General features: G+C 36.2%; 2 protein-coding genes across 3 annotated transcripts; one reads left to right on the plus strand and one right to left on the minus strand.

The window, feature by feature from the left end:
- The first annotated feature begins 1,023 nt into the window (after positions 1-1,023).
- Positions 1,024-11,089, plus strand: LOC132165467 (transcriptional corepressor LEUNIG-like). Of its 2 annotated transcripts, XM_059576049.1 has the most exons (19): positions 1,024-1,298; positions 1,980-2,077; positions 2,198-2,307; positions 3,141-3,167; positions 3,246-3,518; positions 3,602-3,690; positions 3,803-3,890; positions 4,014-4,089; positions 4,925-4,974; positions 5,408-5,695; positions 5,816-5,965; positions 6,425-6,667; positions 7,066-7,183; positions 7,305-7,414; positions 7,558-7,707; positions 8,318-8,470; positions 8,573-8,689; positions 10,029-10,235; positions 10,643-11,089. In XM_059576049.1, the coding sequence occupies exons 1-19, from the start codon at positions 1,267-1,269 to the stop codon at positions 10,784-10,786; spliced, it is 2,523 nt and encodes an 840-aa protein (XP_059432032.1). In that variant the 5' UTR covers positions 1,024-1,266; the 3' UTR covers positions 10,787-11,089. The 2 variants fall into 2 exon arrangements, with proteins under 2 accessions (XP_059432032.1, XP_059432031.1); XM_059576048.1 differs by having other exon boundaries at positions 3,141-3,518.
- A 1,057-nt stretch (positions 11,090-12,146) lies between these two features.
- Positions 12,147-14,504, minus strand: LOC132165166 (gibberellin 3-beta-dioxygenase 3). Its single transcript, XM_059575659.1, has 2 exons — positions 14,023-14,504; positions 12,147-12,741 (listed from the first exon to the last, which is right to left on the minus strand). Exons 1-2 carry the CDS (start codon positions 14,502-14,504, stop codon positions 12,147-12,149), a joined length of 1,077 nt encoding a protein of 358 aa, XP_059431642.1.
- Positions 14,505-16,463: the final 1,959 nt, after the last annotated feature.

A 16,463-nucleotide genomic window follows, 5' to 3' on the forward strand; every position in this document is an offset into this window, starting at 1 on the left:
TTAAATTTAATGTGAAAAATGCTTTAGTGCAATATAATGCCCATATGTGACCCCTTTTTAGTGACGTGACAGATAGATAATCACATGAAAGAGAGGAATTAAATTTGAAATTTAAATTTCAATTCTCTTTCCCACAAGTCACTAAATATGGGCTAAATGTAGGTATGGTAGAGTGCAAGTCATTATATTGCACTCTAGCATACCTTATTTAATTTAGGGAAATTTTTAATGACATAGACAACGCCTCAATTTTGACGTTGCTGACTAAGAAATCAAAGCAGGACAAGGAGGCTAATTTGACAAAACCATAAGATTTAGAAATGAAGTCAAAATGTTTAATAGGATGACTGGAGTAGTGATTTTTAGCATACCGGCATGCTTATTGTTTAAGCATGTCGGTGTTAAAATATTATTTTATTTTATTTTTTTACTGTTTAAATATTATTTTAATAATATTTTTACACCGACGTGCTTACTGTTCAGCATGCTGGTGTGCTAAAAATTACTACTCAAATAACTGAAAATTATTTTTTCGGATTTCAAATTACTTTTTGCGGTTTTATGAAGCTCAATTCGTTGCTTATTTGACCGGAAATCAATATTTACATTAAAAAAAAAAAAAAATTGTGGACCAAGTAAGAGTTGGCTATGTTTTTCAAATATTTTATTTTTTGTTTTCAAAACAAAAATATTATTAATAAGCTAAAAATAAATCACATCAAGTTTACCAGAAATTTTTTTTAACAGTTTGACTATTATTTTATAGTGAAATTAAAAGTAAGATAATGACATTTATTAAAAAATAAATAAAAATAATTTTATTATATTCGAGAATTGTAATTTTTAAATGTGGGAAATGCATATTTGCATGACATGAAGCAATTAAGTCAATAAAGCACTTGTGGCAAACAAAGACTGTCGTTAAAAGAAAGGGCGCCACTCTGCAGAGCATTGGTTGCGTGAAGTTTTGGCACTACGCCAGAACATTGCAAAAGGCCAAAGAGAATAAAAGAAAGAAGAAAAAGAAGAAGCCAGAAATTAGCACTCAATATTTTATATTACTCTCTCTCTCTCTCTCTCTTTCATTATAATTTATACACCAAGCTTATCGTCCTCAAATTGTGTGGAAAACACTTCAAAAGCTTCGTCCGATAATCCAGAGAACATTTGTTCTTGCGAGAAATCTAACGTAGAAGAGTTCCACTAAGATTTCTTATTCGCAGTTCTGAAGGTTTTGGATATTGTGCAGATTACGATATTGTAATCATGTCGCAGACCAACTGGGAGGCTGATAAAATGTGAGACTTCTTTTTTTTTTTGGTCAAGTAAATGTAAATTTTTATGCAAATAAACGATTTTGGTACGTTGTTTTTGTCTTTGAAATTCTGGGTTTTCATCCTTTAGGACTTTGGTTCAAATGGTCTCGGTTTCTTTTTTATTTTTGGTTATGGTTTTTAAATTTTGTTTCTTTCCTTTCTGGGGGTTGTTTGATGTTGATATTGTTTTGGTCTTCTTAGGCTTGGTTGAGTGGTGGTGGTGGTGGGTTTCCTCCCAAATAATGCAAAACTTAAGATTCAAATAGAGAATTTTTCTGCACATTGCTCAGCAATCAGACCATGAAAAATCCAACTAACCCAAAATTTTTTGTAAGGTTCAGTTGGGTGGAGGGTTTGTAATTTCTGGTTTCAAACTGACTTAACTTTAGTATGGAAATTTTTAATTTCAGTATGTGCCGCAGTTGGTCTCCACTTTCTCAAAAGTTTTTGAACTTTCTGAATTTCCAGGGCTGGTTTTTTTTTTTAATCATTTGGACATTATTGTCCTTATTTTGTAGGTGTTTGAATGGCGGCTTTGTATCCATTTTTGCTTTGTATTTATCATTCTTAGACCGTGCTGCTGTTATTCTTCAAACTATTCTCAAAGGATTTAAATTTTCTGAATTTCTGACTGGTGGGATGCTTTTGGTCCTTGTATGATAGGCTGGATGTGTATATATATGATTATTTTATGAAGAGGAAATTACATGCTTCTGCAAAAGCTTTTCTAGCGGAAGGAAAAGTCTGTTCAGATCCTGTTGGTAAGAATATGTGAAGCTTTGTTGAGGAAAATAAATTCAATATATTCTGGATTTGGCACAGTATTCTTTATACCATCACATTCATGATTAAAGTTGTTTTTGTGCTTACATTTACTTCAGCTATTGATGCACCTGGTGGCTTTCTTTTCGAATGGTGGTCTGTCTTTTGGGACATATTTATTGCAAAGACAAATGAGAAGCACTCAGAAGCAGCAGCATCATACATCGGGGTGGGTTTAACAGTTTTAATCAACCTTTCGTTTTCTGTTGGGGTGGGGAAGGGTGTGGCTATGAAAGTTTCCAGGAATTTTGCAAACCCTTTTTGTTATAGCAAGTGGATTCTGACAAGAGAAATTCAATTTTTCCACTTAAAAAAGAAAATCTCCATAAAATATGTGCTTTTAATTGATGCATATAACTGTCTTCATAATATTTTCTGCAGTTGCTTATGGATCATGTGTGTTTTTTTTTTCTCTCCCCCCCCCACCAACCCCAAAAAGAAAAGGTTTTTTTTTTTTTTGTACAGTAAGTCTTGGGTATTTCCTGAAATTGTAGTTATTGGTCTTAATATTCTATTGCCTACACATTTTAAACCACAATATGATGGGCCTAAGTAACATTTTTCTCAAATTATATTTGCTTTGTTCTTTTGGATTTTTTCTTGAAAACAATGGTTGGTGTCTTTGTAATTTACTGTTTTACAAACAAAGTTTAACTCCTAGTGGATAAACCTTTACTGGATTTTCAATGGACACAGGAAGTTTTTATTCTGAAACATTTACTGATGAACTCTGTGGCCTTGACATCTAACATTTAAAAGTTGTAATTTTATCTCTTTGGAGTATTTTTATGGAATAGATTTTTTAAATGAATCTGCTGTGGGGTTGAGAGTACTGGGAGTTTGGCCTACATATCAAACATTATTAGGTCTTTTTTTTTGGATTCATAAAATTAATAGTACGTTACAATGTTTTTTCATTGGATTCTGTGGGATCTCTATTTGTTCCGTGTCTGCTATTTTTGAGAGATGCCTAAATAAGCTGGAGATTTATGTGGAATTCAGACTCAATTGGCAAAGGCTCAGGAGCAGCAGCAGCAGCAGCAACATCAGAAACCCCAGCAGCATCAGCAGATGCAAATGCAGCAGCTCTTGATGCAGAGGCATGCTCAGCAGCAGCAGCAGCAGCAGCAGCAACAACAACAACAGCAGCAACAACAACAGCAACAGCAGCAGCAACAGCAGCAGCAACAGCAGCAACAGCAGCAGCAGCAACGGAGAGATGGGAGTCAGCTTCTAAATGGCACTTCCCATGGGCTTGTAAGCAGTGACCCTCTTATGAGGCAGAACCATGCAACTGCAAATGCCTTGGCAACAAAATTGTATGAGGAAAGACTGAAGATTCCACTCCAGAGGGATGCCTTGGATGATGGAGGCATGAAGGTATCAGGTTCTGTGATAGATTCAAAATGTGTTTATTCTTATTTTATTATTCCTGCAGCTGCTTATTAAACATTATTATGCAGCAAAGGTTAGATGATAATGTGGGACAGCTTCTGGATCCAAATCACACCTCAATGCTGAAGGCAGCTGTAGCAGGTGGCCAGCCTCCAGGGTAATTTTTTTTTAATGATTTTATTTCTTTTCACCATGATTCAGTTGCATACTACTTCTGTAATTGAGTCCAATTTGTCCAATTTGAGAGTCGGTGAACCCTTGTTCTGCAGGCAAACACTTCACGGTATACCTGGGAGTATATCTGGAAATCCTCAGCAAGTTCAAAGTCGAAGTCAGCAGCTTCCAGGGCCTGCACAGGTAATCATTGTCATTGAGTCATCATCATCATTATTGTTATTATTATTATTATTTATTTTGCTTTTCTGTGATTCCTTCAGAGTGGTTTTTCTTATTTCTGGTAGTCTTCTCTGCTTGAAACAGGACATAAAGTGTGAGATGAATTCAATGATGAATCGTAGAGCTACTGGTCCAGAAGGATCATGTATTGGAGTTTATGGTATGGATCAAAAGTGTCCTTTGAATCTAGTTGTTTGTTTCTATTTTCTCATTTTGTTGTGCTCATTTTATAGGTCCTATGATTTTACAGCTTTAGTGTTTTTTTTTTCTTTTAATAAATAATGTGGTTTTTGACCTCCTTATCTTATGAATATTTATAATGGAATATCTTTTTATTCATGTATCAAGCATCTATATCTGATTGAGTCATCAATTCTTGATGCTTTAGTGTTTTTTTTTTTTTTTTTTGTTCTTTTAATAAATAATGTGGTTGTTGACCCCCTTATCTTATGAATATTTATAATGGAATATCTTTTTATTCATGTATCAAGCATCTATATCTGATTGAGTCATCAATTCTTGATAGTTTCAACTCATTGAATGGAGAACATAACTTCTGATGTTCAAGGTGTTGTTAAAAGCGTGGCTAGGCACACTTAAAGCGTGAAGCACAATGAGTCTAAACTATTGATAGGTTGGCAATTATTCTTATATTTGTGATGATTTGGAAGACCAATTGAGAAAGGAAATAAACTAGGAGTTTCCTCTTATACATAAGACAACTTTAAATGAATATCGATGGATGTGTTGTCAATATTTGTCATTTATGTAGTTAGTTGCAAATAAACAATTCCCCTCGAATTTAGAAACATGTGTAAGTGGTGAAATCCCTACAAGTTCCTAGAAATTCTTTTTTAAGTTCCATGATCCTGTATGTTTTCATGTTTTGGGCCACGTGACATGAAACTTCATGATTTAATTATTTTTGTTAATGTCTGATTTAGATTGTAAATTTTATGATGTTCATTGATTGCTTTATTCTCATGTTGTTTTAGGATCAAATCAAGGCAGTAACAGTTTGACTTTAAAAGGGTGGCCTTTGACGGTAAGACTAAAACCTACGCTTTTGTATTCCCTCTAGACATACAATTGTATATCTGTTTTCAAATTGGATTACCTTTAGTTCTAATTTGGTCGGTTCATCCCCCATCAGCCAAACACTAGTTGGGGTAGAATGTGCCAAAATTAATATGACATATTCCTCTTAATATATAACCTATCAAGGGAAATTGTCATTGAAAAGGAAAATGATTGCTTCCACTTTTATTCAACTTCATCTCTTAGGAAAGAGGTAGGCAGAATGAAGGCAAGTTCCCCCAGATCCCCTTTCTTTTTTGACATCTGTCAATTATTGTTCATACTTGCTGCATGGAATAAAACTTACATTTTACATTTTCTATTTAACGGTTCGGTAAATGGTATATGACATTATAAACGGACAGAATATGTTCTCTTTTCTGAAAACTTACCTTTTCTAGGGGCTGGAGCAGCTTCGACCTGGGCTTCTTCAGCAGCATAAGTCTTTGATGCAGTCTCCTCAGCCTTTCAATCGACTTCAGTTACAGCAGCAACTAATGCTTCAGGCACAGCAAAACTTGGCATCTCCATCTGCTAATGATTTGGAATGCAGAAGACTGAGAATGCTTCTTAACAATCAAAATATGGGTCTTGGAAAGGATGGACAGCTAAATTCTGCTGGCAATATAGTTCCAAATATTGGATCACCAGTGCAATTACCACGTGCAGACACAGAACTGCTAATGAAGGTATCATTTTGTTCCTGCACTTCAGAGTCGGTCGATCTTATCATCTTTAGCTCTTTTTGATAGTTTAATGGCGTTTAAGCTTCAGTATTTCTTGCTTATCTAATGTTGAATACTTTTCAGTTACAGCAGCAACATTATTCGCAGCATCCACTTTCTAGTCAACAGTCTCTGAATTCAAACCACCAATTCCAGCAGCAAGATAAAATGAATGGTGCTGGCAGCATCACAGGGGATGGTAGCATTTCAAATACCTTTCAAGGAAATGATCAGGTTTGTGATTTATTAGCTTCAGTATTTGTAGACTGTATTAGCTACACAATTTTCCTGTTGTGATTCCTTTTTCTTTCTGGTTTTTGGAATAGTTGTTGCAGAACAGTTCTTCATTCTCCAAATAGAACAAAATGTTTTGCAAAGTTTATTCTGTATGGTAGAATTTGCCATGAATTTACATAGATCCTAAACTCAGATTTATTTTATTTATTCATTGTTTTTTTATAATTTGGACTTCCAAGGCCAAACATATATAACCTTCTAGTTCTCACATCCTTTAGTTTCTCATAACATCTGCATCTTTTGTCACCTCTTATATAATTATTGTTATCTGTTTTAATTAGGATCTCTATATGCTATGTCAAGTGGTTTTCATAACTTGAATCCGTCACCGTGAACTTGATAATCACTGAATATAACCTGGTTTGGTTTCTGAAATATTCTTTTTGTTCATTCAAGGCTCCAAAAAGTCAAATTGGGCGAAAGAGAAAGCAGCCAGTATCATCTTCAGGTCCTGCCAATAGCTGTGGGACTGCAAACACCACAGGACCATCCCAAAGTTCTCCTTCAACACCTTCTACTCACACCCCCGGAGATGTGATGTCAATACCAAATTTGCCACACAATGGTGGTTCCTCGAAGTCTCTGCTTATGTTTGGTTCTGATGGCATGGACTCACTTACATCAGCACCAAATCAGTTGGTGAGCAACCTTACTTTACTGTCTTCATGGTAATTTCATTTTGGATAGTTTTCCTGATCTTCTATTTACCAGTTGCATGATGTACTTATAAAAAAAAAGTTGCATGATGTAGGAATAAGGTGTGGTTAAAGTACTCACGTTCAAGAATTATTCAATGTGTCCTCTGTAAAAAAAAGTTATGGGTAATTTACTTGCAAGAAATTGTCATTGGCAGCCCGAGGGTCATGGCTGGAAGGGCATATTGGTTTAGACCTGAAGTTCGTTATGGTTCTACATGATCTTAGGTTTAAACATAACAACAAAAAAGTAAAAAGAGTTTTTTTTTTGTTTCTTTTGGGTGGGGGGGAGGTGGGGTGGAGATTGTGGCACTTAAAATCTCAGTACATAATCTACTGCAGGCTGATGCAGACTGTTTTGTGGATGATGGATCTTTGGAGGATAATGTCGATTCATTTTTATCTCCTGAAGCTGCAGACCCTATGGATAGAGTTGGTCGGTCTTCTGACGTCAGCAAAGGTATGATGGATTGTGGCTTTTATAATAGTTGATACTTCTGTTTGTCTGATCATGTAATTCTTTGGTTTGTGTAACTATATCAATGGAATCCAAGGGTTTAATGTTTTTGTCTTAATATTAGGTTTTACATTTACGGAAGTCCGGCTTATTCCAGCAAGTACAAGTAAAGTTGAATGTTGTCACTTCTCATCAGATGGGAAATTGCTTGCTACAGGTGGGCATGATAGAAAGGTAAGAATTTGATTTGATTGGATTGTTTTATTAAGCATTTTTCTAGTGCTGCAATCATTTGCACAGGGAAACTTCAGACTGAATTATTTTTTATTATGGAAAAGACAACAGAAACCTTTTTGTCTGATGACTTTGTGGTGCAGGCTGTATTGTGGTGCACAGAATCCTTTGCTATGAAGTCTACACTTGAAGAACATTCTCATGGGATAACTGATGTCCGTTTCAGTCCAAGCATGTCAAGGCTTGCTACATCTTCAGCTGACAAAACTGTCCGGGTTTGGGACACTGATAATGTTAGTTTACATATTCCTCTTTTTTCATTTCTTATTTAATATTGTTACTGCAAGTGCAATCTGCTAACCTCTCAATGGTTCCTGACTAGTCCCTTAGACTCATTTCATGTTCAAGTATGTCTTATTGCGTTACCTTTTTTCTTTTTTCTTTTTTACCAATTTCACTTCAGTTTTGTGGTCATTACTGAACAAACTAATGTTAGATGCAAAAAGATACGGAAGAAATACTTTTATTTTTGAACGAATTAAGCGGAATTCTGGAATTGAACTTTGACTGTATCATAGAAATCAACCAAATATCAAAGTCTATCAACTGGTATAATTGCATCAGTGACCTGATAATTAACAATCGTATTACTCTGTAATTAACTTCTCTTTTTAATAAGCCCACCTCTGATGACTGGAATAAGATTATGTTGGATTGAGTGATAAAAAATTGACTCGCTATAAATAGAAATATAACTTTGGAAGGTGAACTTCACTAATGTCCTCTTCTGATTTTCTTACATGACTTTGCTTTTGAGATCAGTGATAGAATCAATCTTATCTTTACCATTTGACATCCTCTTATTGTTCACCAAGAACTAATGGATACATCAATACTTTGCAGCCTAGTTATTCACTTCGTACTTTTATGGGCCACTCTTCAACTGTTTTGGCATTGGACTTCCACCCTAGTAAAGAAGACCTTATCTGCTCTTGTGATAATAGTGAGATAAGATACTGGAGTATCAAGAATGGCAGTTGTGCTGGCGTTTTCAAGGTATAGAATATGTTGTTTATTCATCTTCAAGATAAATTGTATCACTCGATCTCAATGTAGCTATGTTAACAGCCCCCTCAACGCCCCTTCAAATTTTGTCAGGGTGGTGCGACCCAGATTAGATTTCAACCTCGTCTTGGGAGAATTCTTGCTGCTGCATCAGAGAATTTTGTATCCATATTTGATGTAGAGACCCAAGTATGCAGGATTAAGTTACAGGTTGGTTGTCATCTTTCCTGATGCTTTTCTTTTACCTGGCTTTATAGGTCCAAACTCAAAAAGTGCCAAGAACATTTTTTTGCTGTCAGACAGTGCTCTTATATCTCCTTTGTATTTCAATTTCTCCGTCCAGAGGTTCAATTTGGTGATTCTTTTGGTAACTGGCTTGATTGACCTTATTCAACTTTTTTCACTGAGTCATTAAGATTTCTATGAGATTAATGTGTACTTTTCCTAGAGGACTTTTTTAGCCAGGCTTTGCACGTCCACACTCCAAAGTTTGAAAACCAATTTTCGTTACCAAATCGTTCTGTCTCTGTTGTATGCTAGTTTCTCCATATGTTTGTTTTGGTGGTTCCTTTTTTTTTTTTTTTTTCTCTTTTCTTTTTTCTCTGGAGTCCCTAAGTTTTTGGTATTCTTCAAATCATTCCATGAGTTTCTATTTTTATCTCTAAGCTCCTTGAATTCATTCCCGTTATCAAATCAATTATTCCATCCAATTCCGTACAGATTTTGTCGATATTTTTAGAGCCTGTATAAATTTACAATTATACCCTTTTTCAAAAGAAAAAGATAAAAATAAGGGGTGGCTCGGAGCCAAACTCCTTTGATTTTTTGATTTTATTTTTTTTCATTCTTTTGAAAAATGGTAGAATTGTGATTTTATATGCGCTCCATCAAAAACAAAATTGACGGAATCAGATGGAAGGATCAATTTGATAATGGGGATAAACTCAAGATGCTAAAAGATGAAAATAAAAACTCAGGCATTGATTTGAAAAATATTCAAAAAGGACTAATACAGTAAATTTTCCTTTCTATTATTATGATCTCAATTAGTTTTGATTGGTATTACTTATCCAGAAAAAAAAAAAAGGTTTTGATTGATGTAATTTGAAATTTTCGAAGTTATCGGAATTTTGTCATTTTCTAGAAATATGAATTTTAATAATTTGAGGCTTTTCTTCAAACCGTCTCCCCAAAGGGCTGCCCACAAGATGATCAAAGAAGAGTATTGTTATTCATTATTTGCCTTGTATATAGAGAATTGGGAGCATTCTTATAAGCAAATTGAAGGTGTTTTTTTGTTTTTGTATTATTTTTTTTTTTCGTATTATTTTTTTCCCTATTGTCTGCTGTTGCCTTTGGACAATGACATGGCTAATACTGCAACTTATTATTTTCTTGAATTATTCTAATGATATGATGTGGAAGTCGCACATGCATATTTTATATTGCTATGTTACTTTTCTTCCATGCTTCCTTGGCATGGAGTAATGACCTCCCATCATTATCGACATTTTCTTTTCTTTTTTTGAATCTGTGACTATCATTTTAGGGCCATAAAAACCTTGTCCATTCCATCTGCTGGGATCCTTCTGGTGAATATCTGGCATCTGTGAGTGATGACTTGGTCAGAGTGTGGACAATTGGCTCTGGGAACAAAGGGGAATGCATTCATGAGTTGAGCTGTACCGGCAACAAATTTCGTACCTGTGTTTTCCATCCTTCTTATCCTTATCTGTTGGTCATCGGCTGTTACGAGGCAAGTCATAGTTCTATCTTTTCTTGCAATTTCAAGTTAGCTACATAGCAGTTAAGGTTTGCATTTTGACCATGTAGGATGCAAGATAACTGTTCTGCCTTTTTCATGCAATTTCATCTCATAATTTAGCCATACACAATATTGTGACAATTGCAGTTTTATTGCATAGGATTGGGTCTCAGATTGGTATTACTTATGCCTTTGTTGCAATGCATGTTTTTTATATAAGGTTTTTATTGCTTGGAACGGGATTGCTCCATGAGAAGAAGTGTGGTACATTGTATTCTTATCTGTTGAGTGTCATAGCAACTTTTGTTACATGAGAGATGATCTAAGTAGCATGTCCTTGTTTTCAAGCTGCTGACATGGAGTTTTGCTTTTTTATGTGGAATTGTGTGGATTTCCAGACTCTGGAACTGTGGAACCCAAACAAGAACAAGACAATGACTTTACATGCGCATGACAAACTAGTCTCTGCCTTGGCTGTATCAAATGTTACGGGTTTGGTAGCTTCGGCTAGTCATGACAAGTGTGTCAAGCTCTGGAAGTGACTTAACCGCTTTTTCGTCCCAACAAAATTCATATACTCAGAAATACTCAACAGGTTTTCCTTGGATGCTTTTGTAGTTGTTTATATTTGTCTGCTTAGCAAGAAAGTATTTAGATCCTAACCCTAGTCCCCCACCCCCCCAAGTTAACTGAAGGAAGTCATCTTTTGCATCAGAGCTGACTTTGTAAATCTGGTTGAAAATGCTGGATACAGTTTTTGTTCAGACTCATATGGGGAAGATGTAAATGCTGTTTACAGAATAGTCAGTTTTTGTTAATATAATATCCTGTCACATTTCTCTCTATGTTTTCATGAATGTGGATTCTCAGCAGTTGAGTCTTCTATTAGAATCCTATTAAACAATCCTGCATACTAGAGGTTGCTGCGATTGTTGTGGTTCTGGCCTACTTGTGTTCATCAACCTTTTGCATCCATAAACTTAAATAGAATAAACTAAAGGCAAACACAATACTGGCATCGCACTGACACTAGCAAAGACAGCTATTGTGTCTCTCGATGCCGGTGGAATATCAAAGATTCTCTCTATTATCTGAATGTCAAAAGAATAAACGTAAGACAAGGAATTAGTGGGATCAAAATTGTGGTTGTTCTTTGAATATTTTTTAGTGTTCCATTTTGTCATCTGGGCTTCACCAATGCCTGTCAATTATGAATTTCTTGAGGACAAAAAGTGAAATCCACTAACTATATTGGATGCGCATGATAACGCTTTTTAGAGAAGTAGTTTTGAATATTTTTTGTTTTTAATTATTTGTTAATGCCTTGTTCTTTTTCTTTTTTCTTTTTAATTAAATAAGGGAAAGCGAATAACTAAAAGGGTTGGGCACTTCAGACAACAAAGTCCAAATGGTAAATGCAGTACAAATTTTAGGAACAAATTCTCGATTCGGTCCAAAAGGATCAATTAGCAGGAAATGGTTTTGTCTATAGTTCCAGAAGAACCGTAGACAAGTCGGACTTTTTTCAGAGCCGCACAAAGCGGTTTGCAAAAAAACTCAATGAAGAGTCCTTTGTTAAAAAGACAAAATAACTTGCAACAAGATCGGACTCTCCATAGCGAAAATGAGGAAACCAAGCATGAAAAACATTGTTCGAGCACCGGAGAAGATAAAACGAAGTGGAAATGGTTGTGGCGCGTGCGATGGTGGTGAAGAGAGGGCATGTGTGCCGAGATGGCGGACAAAACTCCATAGATATGACTTTGTTGCAATTGAAAAGCAAAGAAAAAAAGAGGGGGGGAAAAAAAAAGGCAAAGAAAAAGAAACCTCCCCGAAGCTTCTCTCTCTTCAAACAAGAGAGAGTCTTATGTTAAATAAAATTTGCACTTTCTGTTATCGTGTTCACCTATTGGCAATATGCACATCATTTCGTATCAAGTCAAGTGCCTTGTTGAAATGCATTGCCTTGGCATCAAGATATTCCTTCCATGTCACCGGCCGATAGAGAGGCGGATGTTTATGGTTGGTCAACTTCGTCGGCGGTGATATGTTAACATCGCCCGGTGGGCCATAGAAGTAAGCGATCGAGATGCGATGATGTGTTTCGTTGACAAGCACTTGATGCATTGCACTTTTGAATTGGCCGTTGGAGAGTATGTGCATCAGATCACCGGTATTGACAACAAGTGCACCGGCGATAGGATGCACCGGCACCCACCCGACATTGTCTCTAAGGACTTGGAGCCCACCGGTGCTGCTTTGGTGCAGCAAAGTGAGCAATGATGAGTCTGTGTGAGGGGCCAAGCCCATGGCCTGGCTCGGGTCGGGACAAACCGGGTATGAGTTTAAATGGAGCAGGGCTTGGGAATGTTTCCTCCCATCTTTAGGCTTAAACCATCTCACATCATCACGGGTTAAGCCCAATGACCCAAGCATCAGGCCCAGAATCCTTTCTGTCAGGTCCCCGATTTCCCTTTGGTACTCTTCCATTACATCACTGCATGAAATTGTAAAGTAGATGTTTAATTAAGAGACACTTAATATATAAACAAAGCCTTTACTCATAATATATACAAACTTAATAGGAATAATCACAATTGAGACTCCTAGTCAGGGACATAGCCATAAATTATTATGGGTAGAAGCCAGGATCCAAAAAATGTTACTGCTAGGGGCGAGTTTGCTAAAAAAAAATTTTGGTATCAAAGCTGCCACCAAGTCGAGTACAACATCAAATGGTTGCAACTTTGTGGCTAAGACCTGGAAGGAGCAATTGATGGCTAGATTAAAATATTTTGGTATTATGTATGTGCATAGTGTTAAGTCATTGAATATAAATAAATGGAGCCTTCAAAAGATAAAGAATTACTATCGAATATCCATATAGTGGGTTGTCGATAGAACTAAGGTTAAGATAGTAGTTAAAACATGTGAAACACTTATATGAGACTCTTGAAAGGGGAGAAGTGCCTAATAACTTATATACATAAAATTAACATTTCAACTAAGCCATATAAGACAGTACTTCTGATCGTAAAAGTATATGACCAATATAAACTTAACAACCCAAATAATCCAATAAATTGACTTTATTATCATTGAAAGCGCCAACAGAACACTATACACTAAAATGGCTCTTTGTTGTTGAAACTCTCTTGAATTACTTATATAACTCTTCATATAATAACCACACAATTTATCAATCAAATATGAAAGAAAAAAAGTGTAGACATGAAAACAAAAAGGTGCAAAATGTGTTTTCGTGTATAAAGTAATGATAGAAACTATATTTTTATTAGCAAAAATAAATAATTTTGAATAGGGTTTCGGGAGTTCTGTAGATCCTAAGTGGAAACCCAGGCCCACTATAACCAGGGCCCAAAAATTCAGCTCAAACCCGCCTATTGCGGGTGGGCCAGATGGATGAGGCATTGCCAATTGGTATTTTGAATGCTACGTGAAACTCAAAGCATGGATTGGTGCATGCACCGATCTGTGTGCACCCAACCCTCATTTTAACACGAGTTCTGCTCCGTTGCAGCACGCGTAATTCTCAGATGAGTTCCAGGCCACTCACAACTCGCCACGTCAGGCATTAAAAGGCCGAGCCGTCGTTTTATCGGAAGCAACGAATGCACAAAACTACAAAAATACCCATATTCGGATATTCCTTTCTAAGATCACCCGGCCCTACACTGCTTGACGTGGCGACTACTAACAGAAAGAAGACAAAAATTTGCTAATACGACAGTGAAGGGCATGCACGCGATGCACGTACCAGAATTTTGTGTGGTCATGTGGCCAAAGTTGGCGAGCATGTTCCATCGGAGACCCCGTTATTGAGAACCCCTCCGACCACATTAGCTTGGGAAAGAAGGTAGAAATGCGGGCCAGGCCGTAGCCGGTGAAGGCCTCCGGCGATCGGACTGCAAGGAGTTTTTGGTCCAGCGGGAGAGAGAACAAACGCCGCGTTTGGAACTCTAGCTCTATAAGAAGGTCAACGGGAATGCCGTGGTTGGTGACTTGAAACACCCCCCATTGCTCGCAGGCATGTCGTGTGAGCAACACCGCATTCGGGTCGGTAAGGTCTATCACGGGCACCGACCCGGCGCCAAATGGGTCTGTCGTGGGTGGGTGGTCGGCGGTTGATAGGCTCCACGTGTGAGAGTCGGGTAGTTTCAAAACAGCCTTGAAGTCTAACGGGATGATCCGGTCGAGGTTGACAGGGTTGCTTTTGAAGGATTCTGAGATTGAATTCATCCTAGAGAGAGAGAGAGAGAGAGAGAGAGAAGGGTTTTGTTTGTTTTGAGAGTGAGAGAGAGAGAGAGAGAGAGAGATTTTTGACCGTTGTCTTTTGTTGAAGTGGGAGAGAGAGCTCTGGAGTGTCGTCTCTTGTGTTAACTGGGTTTGAGAACCTTTCTCTCGACGATTTTGTCTGTATTGTAAGTGGGGAAAATATGTATACATACAGGCTACAGCTACAGCTATTGTTACAAGAAATAAGCAACTTCCTCTTCTCATTTCAAGGCATCCTACGCGTTATAGCCATTTCCGGAATGAAGGCTTTTTTTAACTTTTAAATCATATTTTTCAGTTGTTAAAATATAACATAACCCCATAGAATTCTATTATATATAAATATAATATAAAGCGACTTATGTTAATTGAAATAAAGAAATTAAAAATAGCCACTAATGCCATCCCATTAATTAATCTCAAAAATATTCTTATGTAAGTTATATGACTCATTCGAAAAGAATATATATATATATATATATATATATTATGATGCAGACTGCTATTTTTTGAAGCAGTAGATGCAGTAAACTCTATGCAATTTCCCTCTTGGATATTTTTTTTTAAGATTGAATATGTGCAAGATTTTATTTAGAAAGAATACTGTTATTTGCATGATTTCACTTTTTGTGCAAATTTTTAATACATATAAGAGGTGTGTAACTTACAAGAGATATATAAGTAAGATTTTCTCAAAAAAACATGAAGAGATCAGTAAGTACTGATAAGTACAGTTCTGGTTCACATATATAGGGCCGGCCAATTGTATCAGCAGCAAGAATCTGCATTAAATCCGGTGCGATGTGTAGTCCGTTTCAAACTCCATCTTACCTATAGTATGTATGCCATGTGTTGTTCTATCTTGTAAAAGTGCTTAACTTGCCTCATTGTTATGCCTTTAAAATCACATTTTAGTCTTTAAAATTGTGCATTTTTTTAACACTTCCCATTACCTGCGATTGAAAATGCAGATTTTTTTACGTTTTCTAATCACAATTTAAAAAAAAAAAAAACAAAAGAAATGCTCTCTTGAATGATACATTTTTTACCATCTAATTTAAAATCGCATTTTTTTTTCTACGAAAGCCCAGTGACTGTTATTTCAACATTGATTAATTGTTCTTAATATCAATGACATTGCCAAAGCTTTGACTGTTCTTTCAGCTTTATCTACCATTCGTAAATTAAGCCAAAACCAAAGTGCTATTCCATAAAAAGCTCTAAGGACCATGCTAAGAGCTAATTAATGTGGTAGTCTATATATGAGTAGTTTATAATATCAATGGTAAGAACCGTATTATTCCTGGGAAAATTTGTCATGCCTCGTCATTGCCTCTTGCATATATATAGGGAAATAGGATCCTCTACGAAGAATTGGAGAATATTCAGTTAGTACTTGAAGGGTATTTTTGTCCCCTCAAAAATTGAAAAAACAAAAATATCCCTCAACTATAACTAACTAAATATTCTCTAGATCTAATTCTATATATAGATCCTGGTCAGTTAATAAACACAGTAATCAATATACCACTGCGTTCAGAATGGGGTGTGACCGTGTGAGCTATAGAGATACTATAACATTTTTTATTTTATTTTATTGGGCTTACAATGATTGTGGGTTTTGGTTTGCTAAAACAGGCTTGAGACAACCTAGAATGATAGGCCCAAATATTGTTAAATGGTCACTAAGTTAGTGGATTTCATACACTTACAGCTTTGTAGGAATGGGAATTCTTACGGGACGTGGTAGGTTGTATGTAGGTCTATAACCTTATTAGTGTTACGAGTCTACAATGTGTGAACTCATTTGGCTTTCTATATACAAAATTACGTTAGTGAGGAGCGAGGAGGAAAGACTTGGCACTCATTTGGTTTGCGGAATACCCTTAGAACCGTTCTTTTATTTGATAGGACCTATTCCTA

The sequence above is a fragment of the Corylus avellana genome, chromosome ca11, assembly GCF_901000735.1.
Source record: "Corylus avellana chromosome ca11, CavTom2PMs-1.0".
Taxonomy (NCBI): Eukaryota; Viridiplantae; Streptophyta; class Magnoliopsida; order Fagales; family Betulaceae; genus Corylus; species Corylus avellana.

What these genes read in the sequence shown, in the direction of transcription:
- LOC132165467 (XM_059576048.1), top strand. Translation starts at nt 1,267, where the DNA reads ATGTCGCAGACCAACTGGGAGGCTGATAAAAT. An exon ending in CCTTTCAAGGAAATGATCAG is followed by an intron (nt 5,966 to 6,424) that starts GTTTGTGATTTA and finishes TGTTCATTCAAG; the next exon opens with GCTCCAAAAAGTCAAATTGG. An exon ending in TATGCAGGATTAAGTTACAG is followed by an intron (nt 8,690 to 10,028) that starts GTTGGTTGTCAT and finishes CTATCATTTTAG; the next exon opens with GGCCATAAAAACCTTGTCCA.
- LOC132165166 (XM_059575659.1), bottom strand. Translation starts at nt 14,504, where the DNA reads ATGAATTCAATCTCAGAATCCTTCAAAAGCAACCCTGTCAACCTCGAC. An exon ending in CATGACCACACAAAATTCTG is followed by an intron (nt 12,742 to 14,022) that starts GTACGTGCATCG and finishes AATTTCATGCAG; the next exon opens with TGATGTAATGGAAGAGTACC.